The sequence below is a fragment of the Ostrinia furnacalis genome, unplaced genomic scaffold (assembly GCF_004193835.3).
Source record: "Ostrinia furnacalis isolate ACB-3 unplaced genomic scaffold, ASM419383v2 OfSCF1848, whole genome shotgun sequence".
NCBI classification, from domain to species: domain Eukaryota; kingdom Metazoa; phylum Arthropoda; class Insecta; order Lepidoptera; family Crambidae; genus Ostrinia; species Ostrinia furnacalis.
The window spans coordinates 282,929-304,479 of NW_021132087.1; the positions used below are offsets into that span (position 1 = coordinate 282,929).

At 43.0% G+C, this 21,551-nt stretch overlaps 1 protein-coding gene across 1 annotated transcript in view; it reads left to right on the forward strand.

Annotated features, from left to right (window-relative positions):
- Positions 1-21,551, forward strand: part of ATPCL (ATP-citrate synthase) — a 68,155-nt gene that overhangs the window by 36,412 nt on the left and 10,192 nt on the right. Inside the window, exons 8-19 of the mRNA XM_028305981.1 lie at positions 566-714; positions 1,571-1,783; positions 3,371-3,528; positions 5,561-5,723; positions 12,292-12,323; positions 12,771-12,906; positions 13,475-13,598; positions 14,062-14,159; positions 16,908-17,006; positions 17,525-17,640; positions 18,300-18,440; positions 19,657-19,796. Coding sequence (XP_028161782.1) covers positions 566-714; positions 1,571-1,783; positions 3,371-3,528; positions 5,561-5,723; positions 12,292-12,323; positions 12,771-12,906; positions 13,475-13,598; positions 14,062-14,159; positions 16,908-17,006; positions 17,525-17,640; positions 18,300-18,440; positions 19,657-19,796 — 1,569 coding nt within the window. The remainder of the gene's footprint in view (positions 1-565; positions 715-1,570; positions 1,784-3,370; positions 3,529-5,560; positions 5,724-12,291; positions 12,324-12,770; positions 12,907-13,474; positions 13,599-14,061; positions 14,160-16,907; positions 17,007-17,524; positions 17,641-18,299; positions 18,441-19,656; positions 19,797-21,551) is intronic.

Here is a 21,551-nt window from a genome sequence, read left to right on the forward strand (position 1 = left end):
ACTTTTACCCCCTTACTAATAAAACTTACACGCTCGTTGAACAGTGTTTTAAAGTGACGTTTAGTATGGAAATGTCATTTTAAAACAGTGTTCAACAACTGTGTAACTTTTTATTAGTTAGGGGATTAGTTGGCGAATAGTTGGGTTGTGCTGTTAATCAATATGGACACGTATGAAAGTGCGGACATTACATGGATTTGGTATCGGCCGATTCTTCATACAAATTAGAATCGGGGCAAACTATCTGCCAACTAAAAGTCGGTGGTCTGCGCCTAGGCTTAACCGATTTAGAAAGAAAGAAAGAAAGAAAGAAACATTTATTGCCATGGACATCACAAAAGACAAAAGAGGTAAAATGAAAAAAAAAAGCAAATAAGACAGAGGTGACATAAAACATACAATGAATGAGCAAGTAAACTAAGCAGTGCCACCCTGTCGCACAGCGATGCCCATCGCAATGGGACCCCACTCAGCATATGCCGTGGCCCCCGGTGAGGGAAGCCACGACGCTTACGCATGACGCATTTAAAAAAGGAGGTTCTCAGGTTTTCCAATTATTCACCAGACTTGGCCGCCAAGCTGGACCAGACGGCGGACTTCATCTGCGCCAAGAGCTGGGGCGAAGTGGTGTTCCCGCCGCCCTTCGGCCGCGACGCCTACCCAGAGGAGGCGCACATCGCCGACTTGGATGCTAAAAGCGGTGCCAGCTTGAAGGTAGCTATACTACACTAGAGTCCACTAAATACATGAGTCCACTAAACACACTAGAGTCCACTCAACACACTAGAGTCCCCTCACCGGTCGCCAAGAGCGGCGCTAGCTTGAAGGTAGTTACAATTTAGACTACGCTACAGTACAGCAGACTATACTAGAGTCCATTCAATACATAGAGAGTCCAATCAATACATAGAGAGTCCCTCAACCACTAGAGTCCACTCAATACATAGAGTCCACTCAACACACTAGAGTCCCCTCGCTACACTAGAGTCCCCTTACTACTCTAAGAGTCCACTCAACACACTAAGAGTCCACTCAATACACCAAGAGTCCACTCAACACACCTAGACTCCACTCAACACACTAGAGTCCACTCAACACACTAGAGTCCTATGTCAATAACAATGACTCATAGTCTCAGAGGGCTTCGGCGGATACCGTCGGGTTTTTAGTGGGTAGGGCCCCCTCCTTCTAACTGAGAGAGTCCCACATAACCCACATGCCATCAATTCTGTCATGTTTTTTTATGGATACCTTCGGGTTTTTAGCGAGTAGACCCCTCCTTCTAGCGGAAAGTTCCACATAACCCACAGGCCGTCAATTCTGTCATGTTTTTTATGGATACCTTCGGGTTTTTAGCGGGTAGACTCCTCATTATAGCGGAAAGTCCCACATAAATTACAGGACGTGAATTCTGTCATGGTTTTTTATGGATACCTTTGGGTTTTTAGCGGGTAGACCTCTCCTTTTAGCGGAAAGTCCCACATAACCCACAGGCCAATTCTGTCATGTTTTTTTACATACATTTTTTTGCTTTTGCTTTGCTTTTTAATAAGACTATTTTTCTTTTCAGTTAACCATCCTAAACAAGTCCGGCCGTATCTGGACGATGGTAGCCGGGGGCGGAGCCTCTGTAGTCTACACCGATACCATCTGCGAGCTCGGAGGCGCGGCTGAACTGGCCAACTATGGAGAATACTCCGGAGCACCTACTGAAGGCCAGACAGCTGACTACGCCAAGACCATCTTCAGTCTGATGTGCAGGGAGAAACACCCTAACGGCAAGGTGAGTGCGTTAGATGATAGCGTTAAAATAAAACGTTACACAAAATACCTGCAGTCTTGGGGTTTATTGTGCTAAGATTTGGTCTTTAGTCTGTCTAAGGAGAAATATCAATGGTTAGGTGGGTTGCGTTGGGTGTTTTACGATAGTAGGGATCTAAGGCTGAGTTGCACCATCTTACTTTAACTTTGACAAACGTCAAAAATATGTCAAACTCCATACAAAAAGCACCGGTTATCGTTATAGTTATGGTCAAAGTTAGGTGGTGCAACTAAGCCTAAGTAATATCATGGAGGGTACTCCGGAGCACCCACAGAAGGCCAGACAGCTGACTACGCGAAGACCATCTTCAGTCTAATGTGCAGGGAGAAACACCCTAACGGCAAGGTGAGTTGTGGAAATGTTGGTTGAAGCGTTGGGTGATAGCGTTAAAACAATACGTTACGCGATAACAGTGTCAAGTGAGACTTTGTCCAGCATTATTGGGGGTCGACTATGCTATGATGCCCAAACGGCAAGATAAGTTGTGTTACGTCTATAATACATTGACACCATATGTGAACTCGGAGGCGCCGCCGAACTGGCCAACTATGGAGAATACTCCGGAGCACCTACTGAGGGACAAACTGCTGACTACGCGAAGACCATCTTCAGTTTGATGTGCAGGGAGAAACACCCTAACGGCAAGGTGAGTTGTGGAAAGTTTGGTTGAAGCGTTGGGTGATAGCGTTAAAACAATACGTTACGCGATGATAGTGTCAAGTGAGACTTGTCCAGCATTATTGGGGGTCGACTAGGTTATGATGCCCAAACGACAAGGTGACCTGCGTTGGGTGATTGATAGTAGGGTCTGTTCGCAGATTGTATCTACACCGATACAATCTGCGAACTCGGAGGCGTGGCTGAACTGGCTAACTATGGAGAATACTCCGGAGCACCCACGGAGGGACGAACAGCTGATTACGCGAAGACCATCTTCAGTCGGATGTGCAGGGAGAAACATCCTAACGGCAAGGTGAGTGCGTTGGACGATAGCGTTAAAATAAAACGTTACACAAAATACCTGCAATCTTGGGGTTGATTGACGTTAGGTGATTGCGGATTTAAGTCGTTATGCGATAATACACCCTGCAGTCCGGTATTATTGGGAACTAGAGATCTACCTTAATTTGCTATGAATGCAAGATCTGTAATACATTGCTGTCTGCGTATTTGGGTAGTAATATTTACATTTCAGATAAACCTTACCTTAGTTCTGTGATAAAAATATTTTTAAGCAAGTTTGCTTCCAATGCGCCTTGTAAGCCACTTGTGAGACACAATGTGAAAGATGAGATACCTATAGTAAAATTGTCGTTGAGGAATCGATTACCTACATGGACCTACATCATAAAGCAGGAAGGCGCTGGATGCAGGCCGTATACTAACCGGGCCAATATAGAAATCATTGGGGAAGGCCTATGTTCAGCAGTGGACGTCCTATTGCTGAAATGATGATGATGAATAAATTACCTTTCCTTAGATAAAAAATGCACGTTTTCCAATAACTAACTGCCCTCAAACATCAAATAACTATCAATTTACATACAGGTCCTGATCATCGGAGGAGGCATCGCCAACTTTACAAACGTGGCCGACACTTTCCGTGGCATCATTACCGCCATCGAGACCTACAAGGACGCGTTGGTGCAGTACAACGTCACCATCTTTGTGAGGAGGGGCGGGCCCAACTACCAGGAGGGACTGAGGTGAGAATGACGGCTGATTTTATGGCAATATGGACTGGATAGGACTGTTAGTCCTGTCGAGCCTTAGAAAAATAGTAAGATACGGTACGTTATTACATTAAAATTAACGAAACTATGCCCAGCTGCACTTAATAGGTCGAATCGGTGAGTGAGACAGAGCGAAGAGCTCCAAACTTAGTGTAAGCGAGTACTATTTGTTCTCGCTGACGCCAAGTTTGGAGGCTACTTACAGCTGGGAGAGAATGACTTATGGCATTAGGCTCGCCTTTTTATACGGAACATTCAAATAAATAAATACATTAGGCGCCTACTTGCGAGACTTGAGCTAATACAATGCTTATGTTACGAGTGGGGCTTCACCACAATTATTCAGTGGTGGCGGGGTTAAAACCCGCGTTCCTTGGTTCTCGATTCGGCCAGACCCACACTGACTTGGAATCATTAATAGCTTATTGGTGTCAACTACCAAATACTTGGAATTATTGCTTATTGGTGTCAACTACTCATTCGGTATTCGAGGCGACATAGCCCAATGGTGTCGTACTGCCGATTACAATCCGACGAAACGATTTCACAAACGAACGAAAAGACTTTACCAACGTGGCCGACACATTCCGCGGCATTATCACGGCCAAACTACCAGGAGGGACTGAGGTGAGGCAGACAATGATTTCTTTATTATAACAATCTAAGGTACCTACCGTTGGGAAGACGGAAGTCGCGAAGCACCTACGCGAGCTCCACATCGAGATTCTTATTGTTAAAGGCTAAGGGGTCGTTCCCACGGCAATCCAGTAATGCAGGATCCCGCAAAAGCGGACTGTCGGATGTGTGATTGAAAATCGAATCAGAAATTTGAACGGATCGGTTTTTTGTGGTATCACTTCAAACACTGCTATACGGGATACCAATACTTACGCCCGTATTCACAATGAGGTCTCACAGTGCGAGTGGACGTACAGGATGACACACGAACCAATCACAAAGCTCTTCAACGCTGTGCGTGCTATTTGCTGCGTCACTTAAGCAAGTATCGTTTTTTAATATGGGCGTTAGAATTATTGGCTATTGGTGACACCAATAGATTGACGGTGACAATAGCCCAACGGTGTTGGTGTCATACTATCGATTAGCGATGCTCATGATGATGATGAGAGATGATCATCGGAGGAGGCATCGCCAACTTTACAAACGTAACAGGAGGGACTGAGGTGAGAATAGGAGCATATCTTTAGGACTTTCTGAAGCGGCTTGCAGACCAAAAGCTAAGCTATAGGTGCCTGAGGTACCTATGGGAGCGGCACGGGAGGTTTTTGGGACGTCAAACGTCGGCGAAACTTATTTGATGCTTCAGGTTTGTAAGCTCTGTGACAGAGACGAGTGTGAAGGGTACAGAGAATTCATTTAAAAGACCTAAGGGCCTAGTGTGAGTGAGCGCGTAAAAAAATGACATTAAATGTATGACGGATTGTACAGCGCCCTTAGCGGAAACGTTCATAAACTAAATTTTTAATACATTTTTTTTTATCTTTGGACAATTTCACACAGCGCCAGCTAGCCCCAAAGTAAGCAACTTAATGCCTGTGTTATATACTACTTATATACTTTTTTTTTAAATACATAAATATTATACATAGTCAATTCAATTCAATTCAATTTATTCCAAAAACAAAATACATTGTATAGGAAAATTAGACATTCACACCCAGACCCGTCACAGAAATTAAAATTCATCATTTCAATTTCTGCCCGGCCGGGAATCGAACCCGGGACCTCTCGGCATAGTAGTCCGTTCTGAACCACTACACCAAACGGCCGACAGAATTTTGAAACGCGCTCACTAGTGAGGACGTTTGATGACCTCGAAAATCCAAGTTTGAGGATACTGATACAGTTAAATCTCTGATTGGACCCCATTTAAATGTTAATGTATGTTAAATTCAATATATTATTTGTATTGTATTTGTATCCTATATTGTTAAACTAAGTAATGAAAGATTTTTTTAGTAACATTATATGTTCTTTCCCACAGACAAATGCGTGAAGTAGGCCACCGCCTGCGCATCCCTCTATACGTGTTCGGACCAGAAGCCAACATGACCGCCATCGTAGGCTTGGCGCTTGGCCACACCCCCATTCCTAAGGAGCACCAGCTGGACTACGCCCCTAAACAGCTGCCCAAGCCGCAAACACCCGTAAGTCAATGATATAAGGTCGCTTTTAGCTTAAACTTGGGGTTTACATTTGGCTACACCCCCATTCCCAAGGAACACCAGCTGGACTACGTCCCTAAACAGCTGCCCAAGCCGTACGTACGTAGACACCCGTAAGTNTGTGAGGAGGGGCGGGCCCAACTACCAGGAGGGACTGAGGTGAGATTGACGGCTGATTTTATGGCAATATGGACTGGATAGGACTGTTAGTCCTGTCGAGCCTTAGAAAAATAGTAAGATACGGTACGCGTTTACATTACAATTAACGAAACTATGCCCAGCTGCACTTAATAGGTCGATTCGGTGAGTGAGACAGAGCGAAGAGCTCCAAACTTAGCACTTAATAGGTCGATTCGGTGAGTAAGACAGTGCGAAGAGCTCTAATGCGAGAACTATTTGTTCTCACTTACACCAAGTTTGGAGGCTACTTTAGGCGCCTACTTGCGAGACCCGAGCTAATACAATGCTTATGTTACGAGTGGGGCTTCACCACAATTATTCCGTGGTGGCGAGGTTCAAACCCGCGTTCCTTGGTTCTCGATTCGGCCAGAGCCACACTGACTTGGAATTATTAATAGCTTATTGGTGTCAACTACCCTATTCGAGGCGACATAGCCCAATGGTGTCGTACTGCCGATTACTATCCGACGAAACGATTTCACAAAGGAACGAAAATACTTTACCAACGTGGCCGACACTTTCCGCGGCATCATCACCGCCATCGAGACCTACAAGGACGCGTTGGTGCAGTACAACGTCACCATCTTCGTGCGGAGGGGCGGGCCCAACTACCAGGAGGGACTGAGGTGAGACTGGCAGACATTTATCAAGAGCGAGGTACCGTGACACCCAAAGTGGCCAAAAAGTTGACAACACAACCTTATTCCAATTGTAACAAAGGTACCTTGCGAACTTTTTGGCTACATCACGTGACACTGACTGTACCTACGTGTAGTAAGTACGTGTTCGCCTCAAACGCTGCGTGACCTATTCGCTGGGTGCGAAGTACTAGGTGGGGGTAACATAATCTATCGCAGCGCTCATGGTGGTCAAAAGTAGAAATAATGTAAGCTCTGTCATCAGATATATCTGTCAATGGCAAAGCGATTCTACATAATACATTTTAATATCATTAATTAATCACATGAAAAGGGTCCAACTGGGAACTGAAATAAAAGAGTGGACTGTATTTCGATAGGGCTGGTTTAATAGCCGTTTACAATTTGGAAATAACTAGACTAATACAACGTGGTAGTACAAAAATGAGTCACAGTAGGTGNCCCCTAAACAGCTGCCCAAGCCGTACGTACGTAGACACCCGTAAGTCAATGAGATAAGGTCGCTTTTAGCTTGAACGTGGGGTTTACATTCGGCCACACCCCCATACCTAAGGAGCACCAACTCGACTACGCTCCGAAACAGTTGCCCAAGCCGCAGACACCCGTAAGTCAATGATATAAGGTCGCTTTTAGGTTGAATATAAGTCCCAAGAACAACCAGTTCGAAGCAGCTACCCAAGACTTCCGTAAGACCTCACAATAAGGTCGCTTTTACCGTGAATATGATCCCCAACGAGCACCAACTTGACTACGCTCCTAAACAGCTGCCCAAGCCGCAGACACCCGTAAGTCAATGATATAAGGTCGCTTTTAGGTTGAATATAAGTCCCAAGAACCATCAGTTCGAAGCAGCTACCCAAGACTTCCGTAAGACCTCACAATAAGGTCGCTTTTAGCGTGAATATGATTCTCAAGGAACACGAGCTGGACTACGCTCCTAAACAGCTGCAGCTAAACAGGTGCCGCAAACACCCGTAAGTCAATAAAAAAAGGTCGCTTTTAGCGTGAACATGACGTCAAGTGTGGCTTGCACTAGGCCACGCCCCCAAGCAGCTGCCCAAGCCGCGCAGACGCCCGTAAGTCAATGAGATAAGGTCGCTTTTAGCGTGAACATGATTCCCAAGAACCACCAGTTCGAAGCAGCTACCCAAGACTTCCGTAAGACCTCACAATAAGGTCGCTTTTAGCGTGAATATGATTCTCAAGGAACACGAGCTGGACTACGCCCCTAAACAGCTGCCCAAGCCGCAGACACCCGTAAGTCAATGATATAAGGTCGCTTTTAGCTTAAACTTGGGGTTTACATTCGGCCACACCCCCATTCCTAAGGAACACCAGCTCGACTACGCTCCGAAACAGCTGCCCAAGCCACAGACAATAACTTAAGGTCGCTTTTAGTTTGAACGTTGGGTTTACATTTGGCAACACCCCCATTCCCAAGGAACACCAGCTGGACTACGCCCCTAAACAGCTGCCCAAGCCGTACGTACGTAGACACCCGTAAGTCAATGAGATAAGGTCGCTTTTAGCTTGAACGTGGGGTTTACATTCGGCCACACCCCCATACCTAAGGAGCACCAACTCGACTACGCTCCGAAACAGTTGCCCAAGCCGCAGACACCCGTAAGTCAATGATATAAGGTCGCTTTTAGGTTGAATATAAGTCCCAAGAACAACCAGTTCGAAGCAGCTACCCAAGACTTCCGTAAGACCTCACAATAAGGTCGCTTTTAGCGTGAATATGATTCTCAAGGAACACGAGCTGGACTACGCCCCTAAACAGCTGCCCAAGCCGCAGACACCCGTAAGTCAATGATATAAGGTCGCTTTTAGCTTAAACTTGGGGTTTACATTCGGCCACACCCCCATTCCTAAGGAACACCAGCTCGACTACGCTCCGAAACAGCTGCCCAAGCCACAGACAATAACTTAAGGTCGCTTTTAGTTTGAACGTTGGGTTTACATTTGGCAACACCCCCATTCCCAAGGAACACCAGCTGGACTACGCCCCTAAACAGCTGCCCAAGCCGTACGTACGTAGACACCCGTAAGTCAATGAGATAAGGTCGCTTTTAGCGTGAACGGGGGGCATCTTGGGACTGGCACTTGGCCACGCCCCCAATTCGCAGACGGCCGTAAGGCAATGATATAAGTTCGCTTTTAGCGTGAACATGATTCTCAAGAACCACCAGTTTGAAGCAGCTACCAAAGACACCCGTAAGTCCTCATAATAAGGTCGCTTTTAGCGTGAATATGATTTCCAAAGAGCATCAGCTTGACTACGCTCCTAAACAGCTGCCCAAGCCGCAGACGCCCGTAAGTCAATGAAATAAGATCGCTTTTAGCGTGAACATGACGCCATCTTGTTACTGCCGCTTGGCCACGCCCCCAATCAGCTGCCCAAGGACTTAAGCCGTAAGTCCTCACAGTAAGGGCGTTTTTAGAGTAATGCAGATATATTCGCGCTGATTGAAATAAACGTTCATACAGTTGTAAGTTGCTCAGAGAGATATTGATTCCTGTAAGTCATCATCAACCATCATCATCGTCTAAAAGGTGACCATTTCATCAATATCCTGCCTGAACCGCAGTAAGTGATCACCAGTGTATGATTACACATCTTCCTCAAGGAGACCACTTGATGAGATGATGATGATGAGTGTCATTACCAGTGTCATCACTCTTATTACCATCCCCAATCATCAAAGAATATGTCATTTTTAATGCTTAACTACTTGCANTGTAAGCTCTGTCATCAGATATATCTGTCAATGGCAAAGCGATTCTACATAATACATTTTAATATCATTAATTAATCACATGAAAAGGGTCCAACTGGGAACTGAAATAAAAGAGTGGACTGTATTTCGATAGGGCTGGTTTAATAGCCGTTTACAATTTGGAAATAACTAGACTAATACAACGTGGTAGTACAAAAATGAGTCACAGTAGGTGTTGTGCACAGATGTTTGCCTTATAATGAGAGCGTGAATTATTGAACTCTGCCCTTGTTTTGTTCTTAATTCTTCTACATCTCGGACTTGTCCAGCCAATACCAACTACTTTCCTTTAAATACGGTTTGATATTGTAAAACTCACAAACCCGGTCTTCAAAACAATACTCATTTCGATCTGAAAACGATATTTAATTTATTACTAGCGATATAGGTACATTTAAATATATTTACTGTTAAATATAATGAAACCGTTAAAGTAGCTTTTTCTTTTTGTTTTACTGTAAAACTACAACTATAAATGAAGTAAACAAACCCTGACACAATCAAAATTAAACACACTTTTTGGACTTACCTCATTTGATTTGAATGACCAAAATGATTTCAAAACCTTTTTTCCACCCAAATCGTGGTATCACAACAATTTATTAATCGAAAATATTTGTTATTTCTTCATTTCGATATTTTTTCACAAATAACGACCTAAATGTCAATGTGACAGAGCCCACAAAGTTGTGGACGCTAGTTGGCGCTGTAATCGTGCACAGAGCCAATAAAAAGATTCAAATAATGGTGATGATGTAAACAATGTAAAGTAATAAAGATGAATGACAAAGCCCGATCTGTGAGCACGTAGAATTTTGTCCAATGACCCCAAGCTGCCCATCCTTATCGCTCGCGCGTAATTACATATATTGCTGTCGCGACTGTGCGACGGGCGCCCGCAGTGAGTGTGCGAGCGCGACAGCAACATAATTACGCGCGAGCGAAAAGGATGGGTAGCTTGGGGTCATTGGACAAAATTCTACGTGCTCGCGGACCATACTATAATATGCGATTATTTTTTCTTTCATTTTTTTTGTAAACCCCTGCATAGAAGGCTTCCACTGTAGATGTTACTGAGTGACCTTTTTGGCAACTTTTTTTAAAATTAATTATGTGTATGTCTTGTTGCCAAATAAAAATATTTTCTTTCTCTGTATGCTTGTGCTACGCACTTGTTACCTACTGGTTCACCACAATAGTCCAGCAGCAACAGGTTTCGGCGAACTATCGCATCTGTAAGATCGGAATCGACAGTTCGAGACCTACATCTTTGGGCTATTGTTGTCTTTTAGTTAATTTGAAATATGTAAGTTGTTGACACTAGTCAATTACATATTTGTTATGAGCTGTTGAAAAGGCGACTTTATCATATTGTATCGTCAAGATTTTATTACAGCATAATTGAAAATAACGTTGTTATTCGCAAACAACGAAATTAAGTGTCAATGTCATTCGGTGTTATTTGTTCCAAAGATACAGTATAGTTCCAATATAATGAACTGTCATATCCATGACATTGACAGCGGAGCGCCACCATCAATACCGGATCGCTGGTTCCGATTTTTGTCATGTTGGAAACCATATAGTTGAACGATGGTAGCGCCCCCCTGTCATTGAGTTTGGTGGGACAGTTCAGCGTGGGTCATCTATACCCGTATATTAAAGTATGGTTGTTGCACTTCACGAAGGCGAGTGAGCTTTACATGTGTGGTGGCTCGCTACTGTTCGTTTTTCAAAAGTTTTGATAGACATTACACTATCGTTGTGCATGTACACGAACACACAAGTAAAGCTCACTCGCCTTCGTGAGTTGCAAGAACTATACTCAATGAAAAAAGTTGATAACATTGTATTTTCTTTTCCACAGACAAATGCGTGAAGTAGGCCACCGCCTGCGCATTCCCTTATACGTGTTCGGACCGGAAGCCAACATGACCGCCATCGTAGGCTTGGCGCTTGGCCACACCCCCATTCCCAAGGAGCACCAGCTCGACTACGCCCCTAAACAGCTGCCCAAGCCGCAGACACCCGTAAGTCAATGATATAAGGTCGCTTTTAGCTTAAACTTGGGGTTTACATTTGGCTACACCCCCATTCCCAAGGAACACCAGCTGGACTACGCCCCTAAACAGCTGCCCAAGCCGTACGTACGTAGACACCCGTAAGTCAATGATATAAGGTCGCTTTTAGCGTGAACGGGGGGCATCTTGGGACTGGCACTTGGCCACGCCCCCAATTCGCAGACGGCCGTAAGGCAATGATATAAGTTCGCTTTTAGCGTGAACATGATTCTCAAGAACCACCAGTTCGAAGCAGCTGCCCAAGACACCCGTAAGTCCTCATAATAAGGTCGCTTTTAGCGTGAATATGATTTCCAAAGAGCATCAGCTTGACTGCGCTCCTAAACAGCTGCCCAAGCCGCAGACACCCGTAAGTCAATGATATAAGGTCGCTTTTAGCGTGAACATGACGTCATCGTAGGATTGGTGCTTGGCCACGCCCCCAAGCATCTACCTAAGCCGCAGACGCCCGTAAGTCCTCACAATAAGGGCGTTTTTAGAGTAATGCGGATTTGTTCACACAAATTGAAATAAACGTTCATACAGTTGCTCAGAGAGTTAATCCTGTAAGTCATCATCATCTATCATCATCATGTAAGTTCTAAAAGGAAACAATTTTATCAAACTGCTGCCTAAACCGCAGACAGTAAGTGATCACCAGTGTATGATTACACATCTTGATGAGATGAGTCTTTATGAGTGTCATCACTATCATCATTATATCCACCATCAAGAAATACGTAATTTTTAACGATAAACTACTTGCACTAAAAAAACAATTATTCGAGATTTTATCTCAAGATGAAAACAAATGTAGACCAGAAATGCAACATTTTATTCAAAAAACTAATTATTACACCATCTTCCACAGCCAAAACCCAAGATTGACATCCCGGAACTAACGCACAAGCTCCTCGACCTGGTGTGTTCGACCGCCCCCACCAGAACCGACCTTGGGGTCGGAATCCCACCGCCAAACCACTGTTCAGCGACCGGACCAAAGCCATCATCTGGGGCATGCAGAACCGCGCGATACAGGTTAGTTTTGTTTCTTTACATAAGCCAAGTTTACGCCTAGAAAGCCAGACGGATTAGCAAGCTGAAATGGCAGCATATGCCAATATGGCACGCAGAACTGACGACCGATGGCGCAGCAAGATTCTGAAATGGAGGTCACGTACCAATTAGGTGGACCGACGACCTCATAAAGGAAGCAGGAAAGTGCTGGACGCAGGCTGCTGCCAACCGGTCAATCTGGAAATCATTGGGGGAGGCCTATGTTCAGCAGTGGACATCATGTGGCTAAAATGATGATGATGAATCCTAGATTGGGCTATGCCCAGTGCATAGTCCTTGTGATCTCGACCTGGTGTGTTCGACCGCCCCCACCAGAACCGACCTTGGGGTCGGAATCCCCACCGCCAAACCACTGTTCAGCGACCGGACCAAAGCCATCATCTGGGGCATGCAGAACCGCGCGATACAGGTTAGTCTTGTTCCTTTATGGCGACATATACGGATTTAACCAACAGATGGCATTGACAACTAAGTTTCTATGGCTGACACCGCCGCGCCTACATTCCTGAATCGCGGTGTCGAAATGTGTTGGTAAGCGCATAACTTAACAACGCCTGGACCAATTTTACCAATTCCTTTTTTTAATGTTCGTTGAAGTCCAAAGATGGTTTTTACGGCGAGAAAAATTCGAATAATTTCCGCAAAAACCCTAAAACAGCCTTTTTCTTTTTTCCCATACAAACGTTTTCTAACTGTAATGTACCTAGTCAATTTGAACTTTATTGCTTTTCAGAAAAGTTCATATTTAAGTAGGAACAAAAAACTGCCACATTCCAAATATTTTTGACAGAACGAAGTCTGTTGGTTCCGCTACTTATTCGTTCGATTCCCGCCTTAGGCAGTTCGATTTTTTTAAGTTGTTTATTTATAAATTAGTTTGAGAAGCGACTCTAACCGCTAAGAAAATTATATATTGCTACTTGTTTTTGCATGTATTAACCTGATTACACCTTTACACATTTGTTTTCTTTATACAGGGCATGCTGGACTTCGACTACATATGCCGTCGCGCGGAGCCGTCCGTGGTGGCCATAGTCTACCCGTTCACAGCTGACCACAAACAAAAATACTACTTTGGGAACAAGGAGGTGTTTATACCGGGTGAGTGTTGTCTATGGTTTTTTGTTTGTGAAAAGTTTTCCAATTGGTTATGCCTTAGAGGTGTTTCCTAAACCCTTCTTTATACTAATACTACCTGTGCCCGCGGCTTCGTACGCGTGAAAACCCGTTTTCGAAACACTTTTCATTATTGCTCTGCTCCTATTGATTGTAGCGTGATGTTGTACAGGTGTTTGTTTACTTGAACGCGCTAATCTCCGGAACTACTGGTCCGATTTGAAAAATTCTTTCAGTGTTAGATGGCCCATTTATCGAGGAAGGCTATAGGCTATACAACATCACGCTACGATTAATAGGAGCAGAGCAACAATGAAAAATGTTGCGAAAACGGGTTTTCACGCGTACGAAGTCGCGGGCACAGCTAATAGATCTATACCTTCCCTTGAATATACCCTTGTGTTCTTTAAAGATTGTGAATAAATTTGGCATATTTTCATCCAAACAGTATTCTCTGACATGGACGTGGCGATGAGGAAGCATCAAGAAGCATCAGTACTGGTCAACTTCGCTTCGCTTCGGTCTGCCTACGACAGCACTATGCAGGTAAGTTGTATTATAATCATCAGGTTGCTAAAATTTAGCTAAAAAGTTGCTACTCAAACTAAATTATAAATATCTTGAAAAAGTAGAACCTAAGGCGGTAATCGAACCCACGACCTTTCGCTTGCTCTTCCATCTGAGCTACTTAGACACTGGATGACCCAGTCGAAAGAAGAGTGGTCATCTGTGACCTCGACCTGACAGAAACGAGACATAACTCAGTTTTTTTGTTAGTTATTAAATATTTAAATTATATATTTTTTATATTGGAAACCTATGGCTAACACCAAAATATCGCCGTATGTTTTTGTTCAGGCGTTACACAAAAACTAATACAAAACGCCTATTTATCTACAAAATTTTGTGTATGGGGCGTGACCTCTATTCAAGTTTAATACGCTGTTGCGGCCGCGTTTTGTGTTGCAGACTGAGACCAGATTATACAATGTAATATAATATTTATTTTCTCAATAACACTATTTTTTGTACACCACAGGCNCGACCGGACCAAAGCCATCATCTGGGGCATGCAGAACCGCGCGATACAGGTTAGTCTTGTTCCTTTGAGGCGACATATACGGATTTAACTAACAGATGGCGCTGACACTAAGTTCCTATGGCTGACACCGCCGCGCCTACATTCCTGAATCGCGGTGTCGAAATGTGTTGGGAAGAGCGCATAACTCAACAACGCCTGGACCAATTTTACCAATTCCTTTTTTTAATGTTCGTTGAAGTCCAAGGATGGTTTTTACGGCGAGAAAAATTCGAATAATTTCCGAAAAAAATCCTAAAACAGCCCTTTTCTTTTCCCATAGAAATGTTATCTAACTGAAATGTAGTGAATTTGAACTTTATTGCTATTCAGAAAAGTTCATATTAAATAAGTAGGAACAAAAAACTGCCACATTCCAAATATTTTTGACAGAACGAAGTCTGTTGGTTCCGCTACTTATTCGTTCGATTCCCGCGTTAGGCAGTTCGATTTTTTTAAGTGGTTTATTTATAAATTAGTTTGAGAAGCGACTCTAATCGCTAAGAAAATGATATTATATTGCTACTTGTTTTTTGCATGTATTAACCTGACTACACCTTTAAACATTTGTTTTCTTACCCAGGGCATGCTAGACTTCGACTACATATGCCGTCGCGCGGAGCCGTCCGTGGTGGCCATAGTCTACCCGTTCACAGCTGACCACAAACAGAAGTACTACTTCGGGAACAAGGAGGTGTTTATACCGGGTGAGTGTTGTTGTCTATGGATTTTTGTTTGTGAAGAGTTTTCCAATTGGTTATGCCTAACCAGTGTTTCTTAACCTGTGGGCCGTTTTGCCTTTTACAACCATAAATAAATGCTATCAAAAGTATCGTAATCGAAATTCTTGCTCCTTTTATGTTAAGGGGGTGCTTAAAATTGTGCTTGATTTCCTAAGGGGTCCGTGGACGTAAGAATAAGGCCAGTTTTCACCATCAATCCCTAATTTTTAAGTGACCTCTATGGTAACACTTAACAGGAATTTTGTTTTCGTAGGGGTTACTTAACCATTAGGGATTAGTGATGAAAACGGGCATAAGAAACGCTAATCTAGACAAAAAATACCTTAGGAAAAGTATCACCGTTTCAGGGATATGTCACTTTTTTCATATTATCATCGTATTAGCACATTCGGCACTATTTTGCAATACAACTAATAGATCTATGCCTTCCCTTGAATATACCATTGGTTCTTTAAAGATTTTAAATAATTTTGCTATATTTTCATCCAAACAGTATTCTCTGACATGGACGTGGCTATGAGGAAGCACCAAGAAGCATCAGTACTGGTCAACTTCGCTTCGCTTCGGTCTGCCTACGACAGCACTATGCAGGTACGTTGAAGTAACATCATCTGGGGGCGTAGTATGAGTTAACGTCAAACGCATTCGATATCGACTGTGTAAAAAAGTGACATTAAATTGGTGACGGATTGTACAGCGCCCCTAGCGGAAACATTCAAGAACTAAAATCTACTATATAAAAATAAGTCGGGTTTTCCTCCCTGATGCTATAACTCCAGAACGCACGAACCGATTTCCACGGTTTTGCATTCGTTGGAAAGGTCTCGGGCTCCGTGAGGTTTATAGCAAAGAAAATTCAGGAAAAATTTCAACAGAAAAGCGGGAAGGGGGTAAAACGGGATCCACGTGTACGAAGTCGCGGGCGGCCGCTAGTCTTCATATATTTTTTAATGCAGTCGATATCGAATGCATTTGACGTAAACTCACACTACGCCCCAAGGTGATTTAGTCTCCATTGTTGAAACACGACCCACTCTAATTTACCAGAGGCAAATCGACAAATGAAAAGATATTCAATTTCCACACTCAGGTGGATTTATTTTGTTTTGTTGTTTGTAATTATTTTCTCTATCGATTGACATGGGTATTATATAACATACATAGATGTACCAGTATTCCTTGACTCCTTACAAAAGAAGTTAAGTTCGAACAAACGCTGACCGTAACAGCAAAGTCGAAATTTTAAAAATTTAACTTTTCAACTGATTCACTGTCCAAGTAGCTCAGATGGAAGAGTCGCCCGGCAAGCGAAAGGTCGTGGGTTCGATTCCCGCCTTAGGCAGTTCGACTTTTTCAAGTTAATTATAATTAAGTTCGATAATTATAAAACACACAGGCTACACCGCAGACTGAGGCCTGTACAATGTAATATAATATTTATTTTCTCAATAACACTGTTTTTGTATCTCACAGGCCATGCAACACCCACAAATCAACACGGTGGTGATCATCGCAGAAGGCATCCCTGAGAACATGACCAGAAAGATCATCAAGGTCGCCGACGCGAGAGGGGTGAGTCCTTTAAAGCCTTCTTTTAGTCATAAGGACGTAGCACACTTATCAACCCGCAAAGGGATCGTAACCGTATCAAATCGGGGCGGTCAGTATTCTTTGCATGAAACTATTTTTTTTAAGGAACGCGCGCTGGTAGCTTCAAGAGCTTTTCCAGTCTTATTTCTTTCCAAAATGGACCAAGAATTTTGCTTACGATAGATTCTCTATCCTTTATTATAAGCTAGTTTCCTAAAAAAAGACTAGTCCGTGAATTATATTATCAAATAATATTAGACACGTATATTTTTATTTGTCAATCATACAAGTAATTACGATGCGGTGAAGTTCCACGTGACGTCACAAAGCACGTCCTGACGTCACGGGCCTCTTCTTTTGAACTTTACGCGCTTATCTATTTCAATTTTCATTAGTTTGAAAAAGTGAAAAAAAAGGTGTCGAGTATTTTAAAATCTTCCTTTTTTTTACGCAGGAACCATCCCTATTCTATGTGTATTTATTAACGTTTCTCTCTCCAGGTAAACATCATAGGCCCCGCCACAGTAGGTGGTATCAAACCTGGCTGCTTCAAGATCGGAAACACCGCAGGAATGATTGATAACATTGTTGACAGCAAGCTGTATCGGGCTGGCAGGTTAGTTCATCATCATCATCATCATTTCAGCAACAGGACGTCCACTGCTGAACATAGGTCGCCCCCAATGGTAAACTAAAGGTAAACTGGATGAGAATGCCTTATGGCATTAAGTTCGCCTAATGTTAATATTTTTGGCATTGAAGTATAAATAAATAAATAAATGATTTCCAAATAGGCCCGTTTGTAGTGGCCTGCATCCAGCGCCTTCTTGCTACATTTATGAGGTCGTCAGTTTACCTTATAGATGGCGACCATGTAAAATGTTGATTATTTTAGACGACAAATGTATGGACTTATCGTGAAAGATCGATAAAATTCCGCGATAAAATTTTGTCGTGGCGCGCATCTTATGCCTACATACAGGTCATTTAGTAACTGGAAGGCGCAGTGTAAAATATCCAAGAATATTATTTATTTTATTGTTTAAATTCGTAGCGTAAATAGCGTTGTATAAAATGAAAGAGAGAAAGAAAAAATGTTTCAAAAATTACTCATGGCTGCCTGTCACGAGTCTTTGCGTCGAGTATAGTATGCGCATTTTGTCTGCCTATTCAGTCCTATGATCTGCTTAAAGTACTTCTCATCATATGTTTTTATGAGAGCTTTGGAATTAAAGCCTTAGAAGAGGAGAAATAAAGTTTATATTTTACTTCCAGCGTGGCCTACGTGTCCCGTTCAGGAGGCATGAGTAACGAACTCAACAACATCCTGTCCAAACACGCCGACGGTGTGTGTGAGGGCGTGGCCATCGGCGGAGACAGATACCCGGGCTCCACGTTCATTGATCATTTGCTCAGGTAAGATATTATTTATAGCTCGTCCAACTAGAGTTGAGGCCACTAACACCAACAAAGATTGTATACGCTATCTTCGCGAGTCTCGGTGGGGCAGATACCCGAGCTCCACGTTCATTGACCACTTGCTCAGGTAAGTTTTATTACAAACTCAATTTTTATGGACCTTAAGACAAAAGAATAAAGTGCAAAATGTGGTGGGAACTATTCCCACTACAACATATTCAAAATATGGTGGGAAATATATTCCCACTGCAATGAACATAATTCATTGATCACTGCTCAAGTAAGAGAGAGATTATTCATTTATAGCTCGACCAACGAGAGTTGAGGCCATCAACACCAACAAAGTCGGACTACTTGTCAGTCTTCAGTTGTCAGCTTTCTGTCTCGCTTGCAGAAATATAACAAGAGCGAGGTAGCTATAGGTCTCCCATACCTCAGGCACTGACTAAGTTAAACGCTATGTCTATAGTGCATTCGATAGTTGAATGTGTACTTTTCGTGTTCTGTTTTCAAAAATTCAAATACTACATCAGTGTGAGTCTCTGAGCCTCAAGTTTCTTTGAGCGAGCCATAACCATGAGCAGCGAACAAAAGTCTTAAACATAAGCTTGAGTAAGGAACTCAATAACATCCTGTCCAAACACGCCGACGGTGTCTGTGAGGGCGTGGCCATCGGCGGAGACAGATACCCGGGCTCCACGTTCATTGACCACCTGCTCAGGTAAGCCTTAAGAAACGGAACGAAGTTCAAAATATGGTGGGAACTATATTCCCACTACAACATATTCAAAACATGGTGGGAAATATATTCCCACTGCAATGAACATACTTCATTGATTAGGTGATCAATGAAGTATGTCATGTAAGACAGTCCTAAATATGGTGGGAAATATATTCCCACTGCAACAAACATAATTCATTGATCGTCTGCTCAGGTAAGAGAGTACTTGTATCCACAACAAGGAAGTAAGGAACAGAAAAATCTGCTCCAACTGGGAATCGAACCTGGGACCTCTGGGTCTAAAGATATTGTTATCACTGGTCTACAAAGGCGGTTTTATTCGGAATTTGTTTCATAAGCGTAATGTTTCTTCGCTCCTTATCTAAATTTTCGATCCGATTTGATTTCGAAATTAAAGCTGTCACATTTATAGCCTCGTGTAACCAGAAGGTGATTTTTAGAATGTTTTACTAATTTGACAATGTTTCGCAGATTCGAAGCGGACCCGAACGTAAAAATGCTGGTTCTCTTGGGCGAAGTGGGAGGAGTCGAGGAATACCACGTGTGCAAGGCCATCCGCGACGGACTCATCAAGAAGCCCATGGTCGCCTGGTGCATCGGAACCTGCTCAGGTGAGCGATGATGACTCAATAGGCTAGATGACAAAATTTCAATTATTTGTCCGTCAGACAGATAATTGGAAAATATTAGACTCATATTTTCTATTTTCTTTCATAATTAAAATTAAATAATAACAGTGCTACATCGTGTTGAAATGGCGCGTTAAGTCACGCTTGAGTAGAATTTTTACTCAAAAGTGATGTCACGCAACATTTCAACTCAATATAATACTGTAATTATTCGATAATGAAAAAAATTTAAAAATATGTGTCCATTTTTTTTATTATCTGTTGACGGACTAAATAGAATTTAGATTTCATTACCCAGTCATCATCCCTATTATAGGTCTAGCGCTAGGCTAACCTTTTAAAGAGTCGGGCCAAATGGATTCAGTCGTTATCGTTGGGCCAAATGGATTCAGTCGTTATCGTCGGGCCAAATGGATTCAGTCGTTATCGTCGGGCCAAATGGATTCAGTCGTTATCGTCGGGCCAAATGGATTCAGTCGTTATCGTCGGGCCAAATGGATTCAGTCGTTATCGTCGGGCCAAATGGATTCAGTCGTTATCGTCGGGCCACTTACATTTCCTATTTCAGTTACTCTCAGGACAAGCGCAATAAAAACTCAATTATTAAGATCAAACCATAATTAAAATTCTGCAAAAATTCGGCCTGGGGTTGAGCAGCCTCATCTTCATAGAAACGCACCGAGCGCGGTTTGTATGTGAGCGCGCCAACACGTATGCGGCGCGCACGCACACACTGACAAAATTTAGCGGGGATTAGCGGGGAGCCAGTCGTGGTTGCGCCGAATTTTGTCAGTGTGTGCGTGCGCGCCGCNAGCGTTTTAGGCTGGTTTTAGTGTCACGCGGACTGTCAGTGCGGATCGCTCCGCACAGCCGATCTGATGAACTGCTAGGGCGTTAATGCTAATGCTCCCTAGAAGTTCATACAGATTGGCCGTGCGGAGCGGGTCCGCACCGGACGGTCCGCGTGACACTAAAACCAGTCATAGGTTTTACCGCGGGTAACACCGCGAGGTACTACTAGTAACTAACTGTATATTTTATTTCCAGTGTGGCGTACGTGTCCCGTTCAGGAGGCATGAGCAACGAACTCAATAACATCCTGTCCAAACACGCCGACGGTGTGTGTGAGGGCGTGGCCATCGGCGGAGACAGATACCCGGGCTCTACGTTCATTGACCACCTGCTCAGGTAAGCCTTAAGAAACGGAACGAAGTTCAAAATATGGTGGGAACTATACAGGGTGTTAGGTAAATGGGTATATGAGCCGACACTAGCCCATGTTAACATGATCATATAAATGGTATGGTGAAGGCAGAAAATTGATATCTTCATTTTAATTATTTTAATTTTCATACAAATCGGATGTTATAAAATTTATTTTGTATGAAAATTAAAAAAAATTAAATGATGATATCAAATTTCTGACTTCACCATACCATTTATATGACCATGTTAACATGGGCTATTGTCGGCTCATATACCCATTTACCTAACACCCTGTATTACCACTGCAACATATTCAAAATATGGTGGGAACTATATTCCCACTACAACATATTCAAAATATGGCGAGAACTATATTCCCACTGCAACAAACATAATTCATTGATCACGTGCTCAGGTAAGACAGTTCAAAATATGGTGGGAAATATGTTCCCACTGCAATGAATATAATTCATTGATTACCTGATCAGGTAAGAGAGTACTTGTATCCACAACAAGGAAGTAAGGAACAGA